The sequence below is a fragment of the Hydra vulgaris genome, chromosome 12 (genome assembly GCF_038396675.1).
Source record: "Hydra vulgaris chromosome 12, alternate assembly HydraT2T_AEP".
Classification (NCBI taxonomy): domain Eukaryota; kingdom Metazoa; phylum Cnidaria; class Hydrozoa; order Anthoathecata; family Hydridae; genus Hydra; species Hydra vulgaris.
The window spans coordinates 80,153,384-80,175,228 of record NC_088931.1 but is presented as its reverse complement, the minus strand read 5'-3'; the positions used below and the strand labels follow the sequence as shown (position 1 = coordinate 80,175,228).

The 21,845-nt window shown below is 26.0% G+C and overlaps 1 protein-coding gene across 2 annotated transcripts in view; it reads right to left on the bottom strand.

Annotated features, from left to right (window-relative positions):
• The window catches only part of LOC100206247 (plasma membrane calcium-transporting ATPase 3), a 53,350-nt gene that overhangs the window by 10,633 nt on the left and 20,872 nt on the right, over positions 1-21,845 (bottom strand). The window contains exons 3-7 of one of the 2 annotated variants that reach the window (XM_065814601.1): positions 16,651-16,739; positions 16,361-16,540; positions 7,399-7,593; positions 2,717-2,908; positions 2,069-2,488 (exon numbers count right to left, since the gene is read on the bottom strand). In XM_065814601.1, the coding sequence (XP_065670673.1) occupies positions 2,069-2,488; positions 2,717-2,908; positions 7,399-7,593; positions 16,361-16,540; positions 16,651-16,739 (1,076 nt within the window). The remainder of the gene's footprint in view (positions 1-2,068; positions 2,489-2,716; positions 2,909-7,398; positions 7,594-16,360; positions 16,541-16,650; positions 16,740-21,845) is intronic. The other variant, XM_065814602.1, reaches the window with a different exon arrangement.

Here is a 21,845-nt window from a genome sequence, read left to right as displayed (position 1 = left end):
GTTAGGATCTTAAAAGAAATATTTGTTAGGATCTTAAAAGAAATATTTGTTAGGATCTTAAAAGAAATATTTGTTAGGATCTTAAAATAAGTTTTGTAAGAAATATTTGTTAGGATCTTAAAAGAAATATTTGTTAGGATCTTAAAAGAAATATTTGTTAGGATCTTAAAAGAAATATTTGTTAGGATCTTAAAAGAAATATTTGTTAGGATCTTAAAAGAAATATTTGTTAGGATCTTAAAAGAAATATTTGTTAGGATCTTAAAAGAATAATATGTAGTTTTGTAAGAAGTATTTGAAAAAATTATTTTTTGTTTGTTGTGTATAACATGTTTTGTTTATCTACAAAATTAAACTTGTTGCTTATACATTAAAAAATACTTTATAAATATTTCATTAATACTAACTACTTGAGGGGAACTTTATTTATACTTTAAAGAAACTATGAAATTCTAAAGAACAACTATGAGGTGTCTTAACCACAAATTACCAATACATAGTTTTGATAAAACCATTAGATTCATATATTGAGAACAGTAGTTGTGGTTTTCATTAAAAACAAGACTTTATTTGTTTTGAACTAAGTACAATAAATTAACTTCAAGGTCATTTAATTTTTAAACAAGATTTAGAGCATTTACATGTGATGATTTAATTAGATCCATTTATTTAACCAAAAATTAAAAATTAAAACTTTTTATAATTTTACAAAATTAGTTTAGGTGTCACTCATATAGTTAAAAACTAGTCATTGGAATGACACCTAAATAAAATAAACAAACAAACAAAAAATTAAACAGCTTTATTAATAAATAAAAGCAAGCGTAGACTAAATCAATTATATAAAAAAAAAAGATAAATCTATAATAAATTAAATAAAAAAAAAAAGATAAAGGAAATAAAAAGATAAAGAAAAAAAAAAAAAAAAGAAAACACTGAATTAATAACAACAATAAAAAATAACTAACATCACAAAAAATTAACAGCACAAATAATAACAGACTTTACGCAAACGAAGCACAAAGACTACAAAACGAAAATGAAAATTACATAAGTAAAAGGAAAAACAAAAACTTCTACAAAATAAAATAAATTATATTTTTCATTCTTGGTGGAAACGGAAAAGCGTAGAAAATTTTTAGTGATTTTTTTTGCTTTAAGAAGTTTTTTTAATTATTTTTTCGAAAATTTTTCGAACTTCTTTTCTTTTAACTTGTTACTTCCCTCTTAATTGATTGTTTTTGTTTTATTTTATTAAATCTATTTGTTGTTTTACTTTTTTATTAATTTTCTTGTTTTATTTTTTCTTTAATCTTTTAGTTCGATTAAAACTTTTAATATTTTTTTTATTTTTAACTTATCTTTTTTTATTCTTTAAAATAATTTCTTTTGTTTTTCCTTTTCTCTTTTTTCCCTTTTCACTGTTAAATAAACGCTTCTGCCATTTGCAATGTCATTGCAAAGTGGATTTATTTGAACTAATAATGGTATTTCAGAATTTTTTAAAAACCATAAAATTGTTTAAAAACCATTAAATTTTAGTATTTTATTATTGCAAAAATTTAGATGTGTTATGGTCATACCTCATTTTCAAAATAGTTTACATTGTTTTGCAGCAAAACATGTTGATTTGGCATCAACAAAATTTTATTACTTTATTTCAGAATCTAATTTTTTTAGGACAGTCTGTTTGTCCTTCTGTAGATTCATCAGGAAGCTTCCTGATGAGCCTCTGTTCTTTAACAACATTGAGCACTTTATTTGTACGCTAACATAATTAGAGTACGCTAACATAATTTAAATATATATACAATTTGCAAACATATATAAAGACAACATGTTTGATTTCTTTATTATTTGAAGCACTTAACTCAGATATGTTAATATCTGATTGATATATAAACATTTGAGGAAGAAAAAGTTATCTGAGAAACTGGTTGTCACATAGTATCACTATTGAAACTTTTATTGCAATTTATTAAAATTAAAAATGTAAATAACCCAAAACAAATAAAACAAATATTTACCTGCACAATAACAGTTCAAAACAAATAAAACAAATATTTACCTGCACAATAACAGTTCCTATGATTATGATACTAAAAAGTTTGTTTTCAAAAATATTTTTGAAAACATTACGTTCACCATGCACCATTCTTGCATTAATTTCATTAAAGATTTGCAACATAACAAATGTATTGAATAAGATAGTTAAATGTTGTGATGGTATATGAGGATTAGTGAAACCATATTGAATGTCAAACAAGATATGACCACGAAAGGTAATAATTAGAATAATGATAAGTTGATAGAAACCATGGCCAAGTATAAAGCGAATCATTGAATGAGAAATAAGAGATTTAGTGCGTCCATATGGCTTACGTTTTAAAAGCTCAACTGTAGGATGTTCAGTTGCAAGAGCAAGTGAGGCAAATGAATCCATAATTAAATTTATCCATAGCAACTGCATGGCACTTAAAGGGCTTACCTTTAAAAAATTAAACAAAAACGAAAATGCATTAATTCATAAAGAAAATATTACACAATAAGAGATAATATAAAAACATCATTGTACAACTCAGACTATAAAAACATAAATGATATAAAAATATCAATGTAAAACTCAGATTGAAATGTAAAAATATAAAGAAAGAAATCAGAAAAACTAAAACTAAAAATATAAAAACACTACAACATTGCAAAATAAAATGCTTACCGATAAAACAATTGAGCCAATTATTGAAATCCATATTGCAGCAAAATTTACTGTACATTGAAACTGAATAAACTTAGAAATACTATCATAAACATTTCTTCCCCACATAACAGCTTTTACAATGCTTGTAAACTTATCATCTGTCAGAATGATATCAGATGCCTCTTTTGCTACTTCTGTTCCTTGAATTCCCTTTTTTATAAAAATGTGAAGAAAATATATAAATATTTACAAAAGTAACCTAATATATATGTAATAAGTTACTTCTGTAAATATTTAAATGTATAAAAAAATGTAAAATCTGTAAATATTTAAATATATAAAAAAATGTACTTAAAGTTTCAGGCCGAAAGGCATGAAACTTTAAGTACATTTTTTTATATATTTAAATATAAAAAAGAAAAAACAAACTTGCTCTTGCTTGATACTTGTAAAAAAGATGAAAAAAATGATTAATGTACAATAAAGCATTTGCTCAAGATAGTAAAAAATGTGTAGTAGAATAAGGCTTGATTTAAAATTGAAGAAAAACAATCAAAGCTTCCAAACTTTTATTACAGAAGAAACAAAAGCTTCCAAGATTCATTTATGCATACATTATATGGATATATATGGATGTAAACCTATGTTTGCTATTTAGATGCTGGCATATAATATCTTTACTTATTTAAATTAACTTTATTAATTATATGGTGTGGCATTTTCCACAGGAGAAGATGATCAGATAGATTTCTGGTATGACTCTAACAAGACAAGAAAAGGAGGACTCTAACAAGACAAGAAAAGATTGTATCGAACAACGTTTGTGTAAGAAAGCTTAAAGAGTGCATTACATATGGTATGAATGAGCTTTAGGTAAGGGAAGAAGACACTCGAAAAACAACAGAAAGAAAAAAGGCTAAAGCTTGATGATAATAATGATGATGATGATGATAATGGTAACAATGATGATGATTTTGGTAATAATGATGATGATAATGATGATTATGATGATCATGGTGACCATGATAATGTTTATATATGCATATACACACTAAATAAAAAAGGTATAAATTTCTATTTTAGGGTAGGATATGTGATTTACACTTAGTAAGGTATAATTTTCTACCTTTCAAGGCAGAAAATTATATTAAAACAATTATTTGCCATACAATTTTTTACCTCAAAGGTATAATTTTCTACCTTGAAAGATAAAAAATTATACCTTCCTAAGGGTATATCACATATCCTACCCTAAGATAGAAAGTTCTACTTTTTTTTAATACGTATATATAAAAAAAAAAGTATAAATTTTAAATAACAAAAAAAAAAAAAAAAAAAAAAAATACATTGGGATGTTAAAATGTTTATGCAGTCTCGGTCACCAACTCTGGCCCCAGCTATATTTTATCAAACCTGAACCCAACCCTGGTCAGTCTTCAGTCCTGGTTGTTTACGACTGCAAAAGAGTGCCACTACATCGACTGAGGGTTTAGCATAAGAAATTTCTTTTTCCTCTTTTTCTGAAAATGCAATATGCTATAAAGGTATGAAAAATATGCTATAAAGGTATGAAAAATATGCTATAAAGGTATGAATACTAATAACAACTTGTTATCCATATGAAGAGTACACAGGAAAAAAGATGTCACACTAAAAAACTTGATTTAGAACATTTAAATCATTTTAATAGATTATATAGTTCATAAAAGAGATAAGAAGATCAGAATTAAAATATTATACTTAACCATGTCAGAATGGAAGAAAATTGTTTATTAACTTCTGCATTTATTACTTAAACATTACTCATGTTGTATATAAAATTAAAAATCTATTTTTTTATATGGTTATCATTTACTTTTTTTTATTTTATACAAAATTTAAAATTGCAGGGTTCCTAAAGGGTTATTGGTAAAAAACAAGAAATTTTTTATAAAAAACAAGATTATGGAAGCCTAATAGAAAATAGGATTTTTTTGGGAAAAACAGACAAATTTATAAAAACATAAAAAATATATTTTTATAAACCATAAATGAAAACATAAAAATGTTTTATAAACACTAAAAAATATATCATGTATGTAAACCAAATAAAAATAATTTAATAGAAGAAAAAAATATAATGCTTTGCGATTAACGACTGATAGTATCAAACTTCAAAAAATTGTGTAAACAAAAAAAAAATTAGATATAAAACATAATTGCATTGCCATTAACTTTTTTTTTGTAAATTTTAAACATTTTTTCATTCTTTTAACTCTTTCTTTTCTTTCTAATTTCTATATCCAACACTGCACATAGTTTTCTTTCATACTTCTGTCCCGATTTTGTTTGAAATCTATAAATGCAACCTTGACAATTTTGTCAAACAAATTTTTAATAGTTTATTTCTCTTCTTCCACAAGTTTTTTGGCAGAATTTATTTAGATTCTTAGCTGTTTTATGGAATCCTCCATATCTTCAAACTTTAATTTTCTATAATAACAAACCTTGAGAGCAAACCATTTAGAAGTTTCTGTTTCTTTAGGAACAGGACTTTAATTATTAGCTGTTTTGTTTCTAATACAACTGTGAACTTCTAATACAACTGTGAACTTCTAATACAACTGCGAAGCCTTTAAAACCATAAGCAATAAAAAATTTACACTTTGGTGCTTTCTTGATACAAATGTACATTTCAGTTGTTGCAATATCTGCATTATCATTGAACTGTTTTTGATTTGGTAGATCTTTCAAAAAGTATTCTTAAAAGGTGTAAAACTCCGTTATTCTCACTAACATGTCTTCCTTATTTGACAAGTAGAGATATGTCGCAACACCCATTGTCCTTGTAGCTTAGTGAATAATTATTCCACAGCAAATTATTCTTCAACACTTTTTGCAGAAAATTTAAAAAAAAAAAAACTGTGGACATGACCATAATGATAAACAATATTTTTTTTAAGATTATTTACCAACTTTTTTAAAAACAATTTGTTGACATTCCTACAAAAACAGGCTACACTAGAAAGGATATCTGTTTATTAAAAATTGTTTTGACTCTTGAATAATTCAATTTAATTTAGAACACTGCTGGGTCATTCCAGCTCAATTCAATTTATGCTCGGCACCATGCCATCTCAGATTTTGATGATTTTCACAATACAAGTTCATATTAATGAAAGAAAACTTCACTCCAAATTTTAATGTCTGAATCCTTACGGTTTCAGAGATATTGATATTCAGTCCCAATCTCTTTGTTGATTTATTTTTTTCATCTCCATTTTTTTAATGCTGATTACATAACACAATTAGCTTTAACTTATGAAATACTTGCTCAATAGTGCTGAAAATTTGTACCTTACTATTTTTTAGAGAGAAGAACTCAAAAATGATACCCTAAACACTAAAAAATTAAAGCTTCTTTATGAAAATTCAATTTGGTAACACTTTTTATATTTGCCCCGTACAAAAAAAGTATATCTTGAGATGCCAAAAAGATATGGCTCTGAAATTTTTCCTTTGGTTCTTTATATAACAAAACTCCTTATTACAAAAAAACTGCAGAAATTTTCTTTTTTGAATGTGATTTATTTGCATTGAAAGTTTTATAAAAAAATTAAGAAAAATTGATATTTAATAATGAAAAATAATTATATACATTAATTTTTGCATTGTTTTAAAAAGATTTTAGAATCTCAGGTACAGTTGTAATATATAAACTTGTTTGCATTTCACATTAAAGATCTTCATTTTGCACAACCTTCATGTTTAATAAAAGATTTTTTATTTAATCTTCAAATAATTATTTTAACAATATTTCTTACAGAACTAAAAAATAATATAAAAATATTAATGATAAAGAAAGATGTTCAATTGGATTAATAAATAAATAAAATTGTATAATAAAGGAAAGATTTATCCATAATGTATAATTTAATTGATGTCATTTAAGGATGATGGAACCGAGAACCAACTTGCAGCCAGATTTAATAAGATAATGAACTTCTTAAATCTTAATTCTTTTTTGACAGCTATGAACAAAAGTTCTCTCAAAACGCATGCTATGAATAGTCACTCAAGAGTTGCTCTCAGTAAAAAGAAATGTTACACGTTCAAAAAAAGTATAGTTAAAATAAGTAAAGTTAGGTATTGCAAGGACTTTAAATAAAGATCCTGATCAGTTAAGCCAAGAAGATTCCTTCAATATTAAACTTTAAAAATAAACTATTCTTCTTTCATAACTCTTTCATAATACATACTTATTACTTTAATTTAAATATTCATGTTTAACATAACACAAAAAATAAAGTAAACACAAGAAATTTATAACATTTACATGTTTTAACAATTTAGTTAAACATGAAGTAAAATTAGTAAATTTTAATTGAAAAACTCATAACTTTACATATTTATTTTAAACTTTTTTATCTTAACTGCCTAAAAAACAGGAAAACAGGCCAAAATTAAAAAAAACAGGAAAACAGGCCCTGTAGGAACCCTTAAATTGGATTTTTTCATTCAAAATAACTTATATTTACAGATATGTATTTAACACTCTCTTGCAATAACCATTGGGTAATATTTGCAAAAATGATTATGTTATTTACAACTTTAAAAAATTATTTACTTCATACTCATCAATAATTCTTTTTGACTAGAGCAATATTTGAACTCTTTTATAGAAAATATTTTTATTTAAAAAAAAATAAAACTAAAAATACCATTGCAAACCCAACATCTGCTTTCTTGAGAGCTGGACCATCATTAGTACCATCACCAGTGACAGCAACAATTTCCCTTGCTTTGCTTAGTTTACTATCAATTATACCTTTAACAAGGTTGTACTTATCTTCAGGTGATGATCGCGCCATAACACGAATTCTTGGCCATATATTATCTATAAGCTCTTGCTGAATCTATTTTAACAGGAAAAAAAAAAACATACTTTTAGTTTTATTAAAAAATCATTTTATTAGAAAACATTAAAAAAATAAAAAATAGGATAAGCTGACTGATTTACATAAAATATCATAACATAAATATCAAAGATTGGCAAACTAGAATAATTTGCAAAAAACAAAAATCTATATCATAAAACTTATATACTATTCTTAAATTTACATAAGTATGCTATCAAACAACTTATGTTATCTAATGTCATCTAAATTCTGAAATCTAACAATTAAGCGCCGAGAAAAACTGTTATAACTTTAAAATAGATTTTTTTGATGTTACCAAAAACTTTATGTTCTCCTTAATTAACAACATAAAGTTTAGAACATAATCATCAATTTTTAACTTGAATTGCAGTAGCGGTATAACGGTAGAATGCTTGCTTTATAAGCAAGTTTAAGTTTGATCCCCACTACACTCCAGGTAGTACAGTGTTCAACATGCTTCTCTGTGCAGCCTTCTTTATTAAAGTGTTTTGAAGTTAACAAATAATAAAGAGTAGCTTTCAGTGAAATAAATAATATATAACGATCCACTTTTGTTTGGACATCCTACAATAAAACTCAGTTTAACTTCAGATTTTCTCAGAAAGTTGTAGTATTAAAGAATTTCTTGCGTAGTAGCAAATTTGTTGTTGGGAATAAGACAATTTATTTTTCCCATTAGAAAAGTATCATCAACCCATTTAATTTTCTATTTGGGTGGCATCATAAAAGTTATTAATATTTTATGTTAATCTAAAATTAAATGTTTACATATACAAGTATGTTAGATAAAACATTCATATAAGATTATATTTTAATTTTGAAAACGAAAAATTTATTTTTTTATTTTATTTGAAAACTTTTTAAATCTTTATTCAAAACAAAATTTGTTTAGCAAAAAAAGTTATGTTTTCAAATATAAAATTATACACAAAAATTGTAATGTAAGATATTTTAAAAATACCCACTAAAAACCCATTTTTTGCTGAAAAAAACAACAAATACTTTGAATGTTTATTTATGAAAAAAGCCCCTTAAACTTTAGTTGTATAACTCATTACCATGTTATTGGATAGTTTATTTTTTAAATTGGTTGAAATTTAAGAGTCCCACAAGCGGAGTAAAGTTTTCCTAAAAACGGAGCAAAATTTGACCCTTTTTTTGATTATCGGAGGTCCCTCAGTGGGGACCTCCGATAATCAAAAAAAAATTTTGTAAAAAATTTTAAGTACTAATTTGGGGTCAGGGCAGATCATAAGCTAGGGCTCTTTTCAAATTTTTATCCTGACCTATTTCTGAACAACCCTAAAATATATATATATATATATATATATATATATATATATATATATATATATATATATATATATATATATATATATATATATATATATATTTCCAATATAAAAAACAGATAAACTTTGGTTTGAAAGTAACTGAAAAGTCATTGGTTTTATTTAATTTTTGAAAAAGGTCACCCACCATGACCCTTCGTTACACACTGGCTTCCATATATCAGTGAATTTTTTTTTCTTTAAAGGTATATCAACCTGGGTTGATATACTTTTGAATTGCTTAAATTTTATATACAAAAAACAACAATTTTTAACTAAAAATTGAAAAGGTCATTTTTTATGACATTTTGTTTGCAATACTTTTTTTCAAATATGTTTCAGCAGAAATGTTTATGAATTTTGAAATCAATACAAAATTCTGGTTCTTTTGAGACCTAGGTTAATATGCTTTTAAAGAAAAAAAAAGTTTGAGGTTGGCAAAAAATTGCCAACCTTATTTCTATGTTTTATGGTAACTCCTTTGTGTCAAGTTTTTTTTGCCAACCTAATGCTGACCTCTAACAGTTTGCGTTCGGCAATATATTGCTGACTTCATCTTTTCTAATTTCGAGGGTTGTATTTATATATATATATATATATATATATATATATATATATATATATATATATATATATATATATATATATATATATATGTATATATATATATATATATATATATATATATATATATATATATATATATATATATATATATATATATATATATATATATATACAAATAAAATAAGTTAATTAAAAGTTAGGTGGCTAGGTAAATTTTTGGTATTCATTGGGGAAACAAAGATATCAGCCCTAAAAATTCAGCGTTAAAAAAGGTCAGTGTTTTTTTTGCTGACCTTGTTTCTATGTTGTTATTGTGAAAACTTTGTGTTAAAAAGTTTTTGCCAACCTAAAATAGTTTAAGGTGGGCAAATTTATTACTGTATCTTTAATTGTTGTACTTTGTTGTATTATAGTGAAAAAATAACATACAGCAATAACTAAATCTCAGTCAACATGCCCAAAAAAAGTTATTAAAGATGTGATACTAATGGGTGGCTAATTGGTCATTAATTACCAGTTCTAGATAAACTAAGTTGTTTATATGTATATATAAAACTTATATTGTGTGATTAGATAAGCAGTCTGACATCACAATGAAACAGCCAGCTGATGGGGGCTTTAGAACATACATTGAAAGTTTAAATGGATAGAACATGAGAGGAGTGCCACTACATGGACTAAGGGTTTGGGGTAGAGCAGAAACCTTTTTCATTATTCTTAGTTGTTTTTTTCTTTTTTTGCATATATATATATATATATGTTTTATAGCAACATTTTAACTACTTATGATATCAATTAAGTAAACACAAATATTTGAAAACAAATCATTATAAACATGGTGTCAAGAATTATACCTTTCTAACATTTACAGTATATCTATTGCTATTACATATCATTTATGTACATAATATTTTATTTCCTGTTATTTTAAATTTTTATACAACAATAATAAGCTTAGTTTTGCATTTAGATAAAATATTTTAATATTTACAAATCTTTAACATTATTTCTATTTATCTTTGAATAGTGAACATTATTATTAAGAATAAGAATAATGCTGGGAGATAAATGCACAGAATCTATCACTGCAAAGAACAATGATAAACGGTTAGATAATTTGAATTAATTTAATCTATCTAAAATAACCTCCTCAAATTTTTTCCATTTTCTTCTGGCAGTGTTCAACTAACCAATTACTGATTTAAGAGTGTTATACAAGAACTAATTATCAATTTTCAAAAAAGCCAAACTGAATAAAAAAAACACTACACTGATATGTTGCAACGGTGATACAGTGCAACCTGCATAAAATAAAGTATTCAAAACTTTTACGCTATCATAACAGCACAATTTTTACTGATTGCAAATATAACACAACAAAGTTTATGTGCCCATACAGAATAAGACTTTGTAAGTTCAAAATGATGTTTTATGATAGAAAAGTATAACTAAATAACTCTGTATTATAAAGCTTTGATGGCTCTACTATTTAAAATTTATAAAACAAAAAAAAATCTAATTTTTTATTTAAAAAATCTATTTTAAATGAGTAGTTTTTTAAAATTTAATGTAAAAACTAAAAAAATAAAATTTATCAAACATATTTTTAAAAACAAAGCATGCATATATTTTAAGATATTATTAAAGGTTGCACTTTAAAAAATTGTTGTTAGTTCAGCATTTTTTAAATTTGCTTTTGGATGATTTTTTTTGTCACACTTCAGCAAAATTTTAAAAGTATTTTGAAGAGCATTTTCATAAATGCTTAGAATTTTTCATAATGTATATAATTTACTTTACTTTTAAAAACTGTAAAGAAATGGAAATTACATCTTAAGTATATTTTAAAAATAAATTTTGAATTTATTCATATTTCAAAGCATTTCTGACTACTGTGAGATCATGGGGGCTCAACAAATAAGATCTTAAAAAAAATTATAACCGGGTTGAAAATGATTATGAACTTTTAAATTTTTCACATTAAACATGAAAAAAATTTATTAAAATATAATTTAATAGTACTTTTATAATTTTAAATTTAAAAAAAAATCAAACTCTACTTAATTAAGATGATAAGCTAAACCCGGCTACTTTTTTTTTAAACATCTTCAATTCTAACAAGGTTGCAAGCAACCACCAATAGAAAAATATTGATTTATTATGATTTCTACTATCTTGAAAAGCCATAAAAAGATTCTCAAACATGATAATGTTAAATAATAAGCACATTAAAAAGCAGATTTGATTATTTGACAATATTTTACCATACATTAAAGTTTTGCACTAATGTAGTACATATATCTGGTTTGACTTTGCATTTTATTTGAAAAAAACAGAAATTTCTTTAACATGCAATTATATATAAAACAGTTACACTGTAACTATCATAAAAAGAAACAGTAGGGGAGACCGGGGCTAGTTGAATTATTTTTTACTCTATGAGCTCTGTAGCCCAAACAGCACATTTTTTTTGAAAGTATTAAAGTGTAGTCTCAAAGAGTATGAATTTGGGTAACTGATAAAATTTGCATTCATTTACAAAAAAAAATTCTTGGGGCCTTCACGGGCCCTCAAAAAAAAAAAAAAATTGCGCCAACTTACCCCACTACGGGGTAAGTTGGCGCAAACTATAGAAATGATTAATAATGTATTATTAAGTGCAAAATTATTAGAATTTTTTATACTATTATTTTGGCAACAAATTTAATCCAAAAATTTAATATTAGTTTTAGCTGGTACCAAATATTAGTATGTATAACAGCCAAAACAGTATCCCACTTTTTATCTGTGAAAAAAAGAAAAAATTTTTTTTAATTTTTTTGTTAGAGTAAGTTTTTTCAATATTGTTAAAAATTAAAAAAAAAAAATTAATTTTATAAAACTATGTATTTTTTTCAATAGTAAATGCTATGAGCCAACTTACCCCGTGAAAATTTTGTCAACTTACCCCGAAAGCCTTTTTTTCAATAAACAGTCTATAGATCTTGAAAAACGGCAACTTTGAAAAAAAAGTGTGACTGGATATAGTAAACCAATTGTGACTGGAACTCTTAAAATAACTTTTTTTTCATACGACCAGCTATTTTCTTTGTAAAGTAAAAAGGAAGCGATGTTCCAAAAGTTACGTTTTTGTCCAAAAAACACATAAATTTTAATATCTCCCATGCGCATGCGTGAATCCTGACAATACTATAGTGAATTATGAAATGGTCAATTAGGAAGATTCTGTGTCATTTTTGTGACTTTCTGATAAAAGGCTCTGAAGATAAACGCAATTCGTCAATTTACCCCTGCGACCAATTAGCCCCGGTCTCCCCTACAGTGTTACATTGTAACTATCCAAAACTAATTATAAAATCTAATCAAAATCATTTAATTTTCTCATGATCTTGTTTGTTAAACCTTTTCACAGTATTAAAAAAAAAGTGCTAATACTGATAACCATTGCAAAAAACCATCAGGGTGGCTTGCTTAGCTTTTATAAATGTACATATATTATTAAAAAAAAACAACCTTAGGGTTTAAAATCTAACGAGAGTCTGTACCAAATAGTAGAAGACATACCAAGAGTAACTATCTTATTAAAAACCTGCAAAAGTGCAAAAAATACTTATTAACCTTTAGGAATGACATGCATTGATATCCTAAACTGAAGTTCCTTTAAACTTTCTCAAAACCTAAAATACTTTTCTGGTTTGCATTAAACATTTTATATTTATTAGCTGCAGCTTTGTAACAGCAAGCTGCTTTTAACTGCAACAATCGCATTTTGCATGTCAGCTTTTGCCTGTTGGAGTTGTTCAGTTATTGTTATGACTTTTTTATTGCTGAAAAAAATAAGAAATATATAACCTATAAAATCATGTTAGCAAATGAAACATAAATTTAGGAAGTTGCTCCATAGTTTTAAAATAAAATTTTTTTATTGTATTTTATTTAATTTATTATATTTATTTATTATTATTATAAAATAATAATATATAAATATAATGAAAAATAACAATAATAATAACTAAAATAAAAATAACAAAATTACTAATAAAAATAAAATAACTACAATATTGAAACAACAACAATATAAACTAATTGAACATTATAATTTTAATATGCTTATAAATTAATATTTACCATAATTTATAATAATTACCAACAATAACAGTAACAATAATAATAAAATACTCAAGTTCATTATTCAAAGCTGCACAAACTAAAACATTTAAAACTCAACTCAATGTTCAAATATATCAATAGTCCTGCAGAGTTGTTAAAATTTGGAATAACTTGCCATTTGGCACCGTTAATGCCAAAAATATCAAGAGCTTAAAAAAAAAATGAATTTGGTTAATTTTGAAAAATACTGTTGTTGCTAACTGCATATGCTAATTATAATTTTGTCATATCTGTGGTATTGCATTATATTTTTGAGGTAGAATATTGAGGTATTTTTTTTTTTAATTTTAGTATTTTTGTTTTGTAAATATAGTTTTATTATTTCAAGTAATTTTGAAACTTGTTATCAGTGTTGTATTATATTTTAGATCTTGTGTGTAGTTAAGTGTACTTTACAACTTGTATTGTTCTAAAAAATTTTAATCCATCAATCAACAACAATAATAATAATATTAATAATAATAATAATAATAATAAAATCAATTATGATATTGTTATGTTACCTAATAATTTGCATTTTTCACTAGATTTTACTGTGGTAAAACCTATTTTTTTTATTTTACCACAGTAAACTTTGGTATTTTACCACTTGGAATGTCATTTTACCAATTGAACTTGTCATTTTTTCTCAAGAATGGTAATTTACAATGTAAGCAATTTTTAATTAATATTTTGTATGTACACTCTGCAAATGTTTTACCTATTTAAGTCAGTGGATGTATGCACACTTCTTGCATGATCTACCTGTTAAAGTCTGTCAATGCATGTACATTAATTTCCTACTGTGTAAATTGAATTGCAGTTTAAAAAAAAGCAAAAACTTAAACACTTTAAACTAATATTTAAGTCAAATATTACATTAACAATAATGAAAAAAATAACAAGAATAACAAAAAGCCAGACAATTAAAAGTTTAACAAAATTAAGTTACAAACTAAAAGATGAAACCTAAGTTATTAGTTCATACCACTAAGTAGGTATTTTACTTACTTTTTATAGGCTTGTAATTTATGCTATCAGAAGCAAATATTTTGTGCTTGTAATATATTAGCACCATGGTCAAACTTTTGTAAATATAATTTTGAAATCAATTTGAACATTTTACTTTTCTAAATGACTCCATTTGACAAATAATCAAAATATAAAACTTTTTGTGCAAAACTTAAAACTTCTTCAAACATCATGCAATTACACAAACCAAGTGCAATAAACTTCTTTAGTTTTACTTCTAATCATTTTTCTAAATCAAACTTGAAACATATTAGCAAAAAAATAATCAAACAACTTTAAAGCTTTTTAGCTATATTTTTATATAAGCTATTAGATCTTTTCATGATAACTAGCTACATTAATTGCATATTATTTAGTAAAAAATGTTTTTAACATACACGATAGGTTACTTTCATCTTTAGGGTTTTGAGATTGAGATAACGCTACAATGTGTGAAATGCAGCATTGATTTTGTAAATTTAAAAAATATCAAATTTACAAATATATCTTTATGAGCAATTTACTTTTAGAAAATAGTTTTATCAATTTATTTATTTATTTATTTATTTATTTATATATATATATATATATATATATATATATATATATATATATATATATATATATATATATATGTATATAAATTTTCTTCATTATCCTTTTTCTTTCACTATTTTTTTTTCAGCAGATGTTTTAGATACTGATTGCCTTTTAAAAGAAATAAATGTTTGTGCTTTTTGCATGCTTCAATTTTATAACTATTTTTTAATTTATATTTATTTGATAGTTAATTTGATTATCTAGTTTAATTTAAATTGCCATGATGTATTAAAAATAAAGATTTTCCAAACAACCACAAACTTGCTTTATTTTTTATTTTTCAGACATTCAAAGAAGTGTTAAAATTTCTAGTTATTAATTCATTTTATTTAAAAGAATTCATTTCATTCATTTCTTTCACTTAACTCATTTACAGTTAATTAACTTTTGAACTCAAGACTGTTCCAAAATCAAGGTTATGTTTATTTCATCTATAAAAAACTTTCAGATTTTTATATAATTCATTTTTTTTGCTTATTTAATATAAATTTCCCACTTTTTTTAAAATTACGTTTTTATCGTGAACTAAATATTATGGTTATAAAACTATGTTTAATTTAGCAATTATACACATTTTTAAATTTTAAAGCTAATTTAATAACTTTAAGATTCTTTTTTTAATGGTAAACCTTTTTATTATAAAGTTTGACTCGTAAAAATGTTGACTCACAAGTTTGATTGGCCATAATTTTGGGAGTTTAAAGAATAATTTTGTCCAAAAGTCAATCTGCCGTTATTTTGAGCGCTAATATATACATATATATAAATATATATATATATACATATATATATATATATATATATATATATATATATATATATAAATATATATACATATTATATATATATATATATATATATATATATATATATATATATATATATATATATATATATATATATATATATATATATATATATATATATATAACTTTATAAACATGTATATAAATTTATATAAACAGTGTGTTTTTGTTTTATGTTTGTTCAGGTTTCTATTAATAAATTTGCAAGAAACTACATTTAAATAGAGGATAGCTATTATATTTAAATCATGACCAAAATTTTTTGTTTTGCGGACTAACCTTTCCTTTATTGTCTCTTATCTTTGAGTCAAACTCTTTTCCTTCAATAACCAAGAAATCACTATTTTTTTCAAGTATACCACATTTAAGTGCAATAGATCGAGCTGTGTTAATGTTATCACCTGTAACCATTAAAACAGTGATTCCAGCACTTTGACATTGTCTAACAGCATTTGGAACCTAAAACAACACGCTGTACCTAGAGTAGTTCATGGAACTAGTAAATTAAAATAAAAAATTACTAAATTTAACTTTTAAATAATAGTTAGGAAAAGTAGTTAATTTTAAACCTCCGGTCTGACGGGATCCTCAATTCCTACTATTGCTAAACATATTAAGTCAGATAAAACATTCGATTCATCTTCCCAATCAACAGCTGCTGGAGAAAAATTAAACAGACAAAATTTAAAAAATTAAAAATGTTCTTGAGAGGGTTACTCAAGTGCCAAGACAAGTTGTGTTCATATTAAAGAGAACGTTTAAGAAAAATGTTTGGACTGAATTTTTTTGAGTAAAACCAAATAATAAATGTATACCAAGAAAAACTAACGTTGTAGTTTTACTCCAAGTTTTACCGCCTCCGTGTTAGCGTGTGCTTTTGAATCTTTAAAATTTACGCTGCAATTTACAGACATATAATTTTTCATCATATACTAAAACTCAAAGAGTTTTAAAATATGATGTCATTGTAGAATTTTGATAAGAAATCTGAAAATTCTTTTATTCTTTAATTCATAAAATTTTTTTTTCATAGATTACTAAAGAATTTAATTAGTTACTTATTATTATAAAAAGTATTTTTTTTCATCATAAATAACTATAGAATTTTTTTAGATATTTTATTTTCTAAATTTTTCTAAGTTCGAATTAAAATATGAACAGAATATTTCAGATATTTTAAGCTTGTCTATTGCTATAAAGTTGTTTTTGTGTTATATTTATTGTTATTAAATGATTATTATCCTTATTAAGATTCTGTTTAAAAAATTATTTTGTATTATTTAACCTTATAAAAGTTTAATTGACAGCATTTATTTACTAAACTTTTCATCGAGTACAAATATTCTCACAACTCTTATTTTTGGTTTTCAACATGATGAGATATACACCTTTTTTTATATTATAAATAACTCATTAATTAGAAATAATCAAAGCATAATAATTTAAGATAACATGGAAGATATTTCATAGTTTTTACTGTCCAAATTTCTCATTTTTGGCAAAAATGGACATACTTCTCTTTTCTGTTACAGGTGCGATTTAATTATGCGAGAATATATTTGATGAAATTCATTCTGTAAAACATGTATTGCTTATTTTTTTTTTAAATTGTACAAATATAGCTAATGATTGCAAAAAAGTGTCATATTATTGAGTCAATTTTTAAAATTAAAATCGATTAATGAAAAATTTTTTATTGTCAATTTTTGTAGTTTTTGATTGGTAATGTTAAGAGACAGGACCAGTACAATCTGCTTCATGTCCTGCTGCCTTGTAGGATACACCATTTTTAGCAGAAGCTAGGAGATACCAACCGACTTGAAACACCCCCTGTCTTGGCGCTCTTGGTTGAGTAAAGGCTGGAGATGGTGTCTCGATAAAAATACTCATCTTGGGTAGATGTTAAATGCATCTGGCTACTGTCTTGTAGAAGGCCTCCTAGGCAAAAACTAAAGGGGTAAAAAGGTTCTATCTGTTGACCAGCCTCACACCCCTTCTTCATCTATTAGGCTGGCGCAGATGTTTTTTTAATACATTGTTTCCAGTTTAGGATGTTCAATGCTGGATCTTCTTGACTAAATGCATGGGTTTTGGTTGTATCTCTGTTTTTATGACTAGGCAATTCTATTATCTCCTAATGAAGGTACAGCTCTAAATCTCAGTTTTATGGTTCTGAGGCCGGCTGGTAGTCATTGAAGCCCTTTGTTATGACTTATGGTTTATTAACAGTAATGAGGCAATTGCTTGGGCTATTAAACAGTGTCCTAAGTATTATCTATGCTTTGAGTCAAGTTTTTTAACAAATTTAAAAATGTAAAAGTACCAAAAACTACAAAACACAAAAAACCATCGTCATCACCAAGTTCTCTAAACCTTTATTCATTCACTAATATTCATTGCCTTCAAAGTAACTTTTCTTCTGTTAGGTCTTATCTCTTGCAAAGTTCACAAACCTACTTGCTTTTGTAAGACTAATTTGAGTTCAGCTGTCTCACCTTGTGAACTTAATGTTGATGGTTATCTTACTTTAATTTGTAAAGACTCCAAAAGCCACATGCTTGGCCTGGGCATTTACATTCGTAAGAATTCTCCCATTTGTCGTGAAACTAGGTTTGAATCCACAAACTATTCTTTTATGTGCTTTTATTTAGCACCACTTCACTCTATCACCTTTCTTTTTGATCTATATCTCTCTCATTTATCTCAAGACTGCACCCTTTTTGATGTTATTTCTGATCATATTGACCAAGCCCTCTCTTTTTATCCATCAACTAATATAGTTATTGCCGGTGATTTTAATGCTCATCACACTAAATGGCTTGGTTCTAGTGTTGATGACTCTGCAGGCAAACACCTGCTGGAAAGCGGCATCTGTTATCCCTATTTTCAAAATTTCAGAGTGATCTAATTTGTCTAACTACCATCCCATACCAGTCTTCTTCCTATCATAAGCAAGGTTTTTGAATCTTTAATTAATAAACACTTAATCTAATCTTGAATCTAATAACTTACTTTCTGATCATCAATATGGATTTTGATCTTCTCGTTCTACAGCTGATTTGCTAACAGTAATAACCAATAGGTTTTATTGTGCATTAGATAAAGGTGGAGAGGTTAAGGCCATCGCTGTTGACATTTCTAAAGCTTTTGATAAAGTTTGACATGCTGGTCTTCTCCATTAGCTTTCTTCTTACAGGTATCTGGTAACATCTTTAAGATTATTGAATTCTTCCTTTCCAATCGTAGTACAAAAGTTGCCCTCAATGGGAAGCACTCTTCTTCATATTTTGCAAGTTTAGGGGTTCCTCAAGATTCAATTCTTGGCCCTATACTCTTTTTAATTTACATTAACAATCTTCCAGATATTCTCACATCTAAGGTGGCATTGTTCGCTGATGATACTACCATTTATTCATGTCATAATAAGAAGCCAACACTCTCTAATTGCTTGGAGGGGAGCTTGCAGGAGCTTGAAAAGGATCTCACTTCTGCTACAGCATGGGGCTCACAGTGGCTAGTGAACTTTAATTCAGATAAAACTCAATTTTTTTATCCAATCATTATCGTAATAGATTAGATATTTCTATATCTATGAATGGTAATGTACTCGATGAGTCGTCTACCCTTCATCTTCTAGGATTAACTCTTACTTTGGATTTTTCTTGGAAACCATAACATGTGTGTAATTGATTCATAGAACTTTTTTTAAATCTTGTTATTCTTCAAAAATTTTGAAAAACTTGTAAAAGAAAGACTTTTCATTCTAATAAAAGATTTATATTCATTATACAAGTTTACAAGTTACTTTTGAAGGGATAATAATCCATTGCAATAAGCTTTGTCAACAAGAGCATGGACCCGAGATGAAAAGTTAGCACACATTTTTGGAGCATGCTTTACAAGTTCATTCATGATTTGACATATTCTTGATTTAAATGATCAACATTCTCACAATCATTATCACATCATTGTAATGGTGCTTCTCTTTCTCTTTTCTACAAATACTATAATGGGTACTGCTCTAAAGAGCTACTGTCTCTTGTGCCATCTAGTAAAATTCATTCTCGTGTAACTCGTTTCTTCAGTCAAGTCTCATCCTTTTTCTGTGATTGTTCCTCAGTGCTCCAAAAACTCTTATTCGTCTAGTTTTTTTCCTTGAACTATCTTGCTTTCCTGATTCATATAATTTGCAATCCTTTAAGTTGTCCGACAATCGTTATCTTGCTCAACAATTTTCATCTTTTCTCTTCCAATAACTTCCAACTCTAATTAGTGATTGCTTGCAGCCTTGTTGGAAGCGACAAATATATTAAATACAATACATTTTTAACACGCACTGCAACACAACTTTAATCACCATCTGTCTTGAATTATTGCCATAAAACATTAACTGTTGCTTTAATTAATAAAAAGCTGTCTGAATATTTGTTAAGTATAGATTCTATAAATATTTGTAACTAGAAATTAAAGAACTCAGCAAAAATCTCTAGTAAATGATGTTGTTTACCAAAAATTATTTATAAATTAAAAATTCAAGTAACTGAACAATACATAATTCAGAAAAAACTAATACTTTATTAATATTGTACTTATATATATAAAGTTTTATTTAAAATAAAAATTTGCTTGATAACTTGTAAACCCAGGAATCCTTTAAGTGTTTCACTTTTGTTCCAAAAACTGTGGGTGTTTTTAAAATAATAACACCCATTTTAAACTAATAACATTATTTTAAATAAAACAAGAAAGGCTATATGAAATAATTTAATTTGTAATTTTATTTATACATTGTATACAAAATTGTATTTGGGCTCACATTCACAAACATTTAAAAACATTAATTAGACTCCTTTCTTTTTTTTCTTTTATTATTTAAAATAACTTTCTTGCTTTGAAATCACCTTAATGAATAACTTTTATGAGATTTCTATTAAAAAATAAAACTTTAACTAGTCTAACAACAATTTCTAATGTTTGAGAAACTATATCTTTATGTATTTAAATAGCATAATTTTTTTGTTTATGCAACACAATAATCGCAAAAAGTGACCAACGGAGCAGTCCAGTTACATAGACCTGGGAGATTTGATAATAAAAACAGTTAGTAGATAATGTATCGTTGAATAAAAAAGAAAAATCGTAAGAAAATATAAAATGAGTGGTAAGACTTTCGTGAAGGTGAAGGACGAAGTAGATGCTCAGGGGGCAGGGGGAGAAACAACTAACACTCTAGTCACTCTGTATTTAGATCATATGCAACAAAGAACAAATATTTATATTTTAGAGACTGTTGATGTCTACAGGTGTAGTGCATTAGTATGTACCATTTGGTTGTCTAGTATGGTCTTGTTATTTTTTTGTTCACAAATCGAGTGAATAGAAAGCTAAACACACTCACATCTTGCGCTTATGGGCTAGCACATCAAAGCCAGACATAAGACTTACAGAATGGATTTCAATTGATCAAATGCACACATTAGTCACTGTAGGCCACAAGCCATCACTCTTAGCCAAAAGAGCTACTGGTGTGTACTGGTGTGGAATGATGTGCTATGGAGTGAGATTTTAGACCTGAGCACATAGTCAGCGAGCGCTGATCTGATGCATTGTGGAGCTTCCGAATAAACACGTACGTGAGTGTCAGCATAGTCATTAGGTTATTAAGCGCTGTAACCACATCTAGCGGGATAGTCTAATGTCCATTTTGTCGTTGTGGTATACATTGGAAGAAGTCGGGGCTCACCAGCCACAAAGAATAATTTTA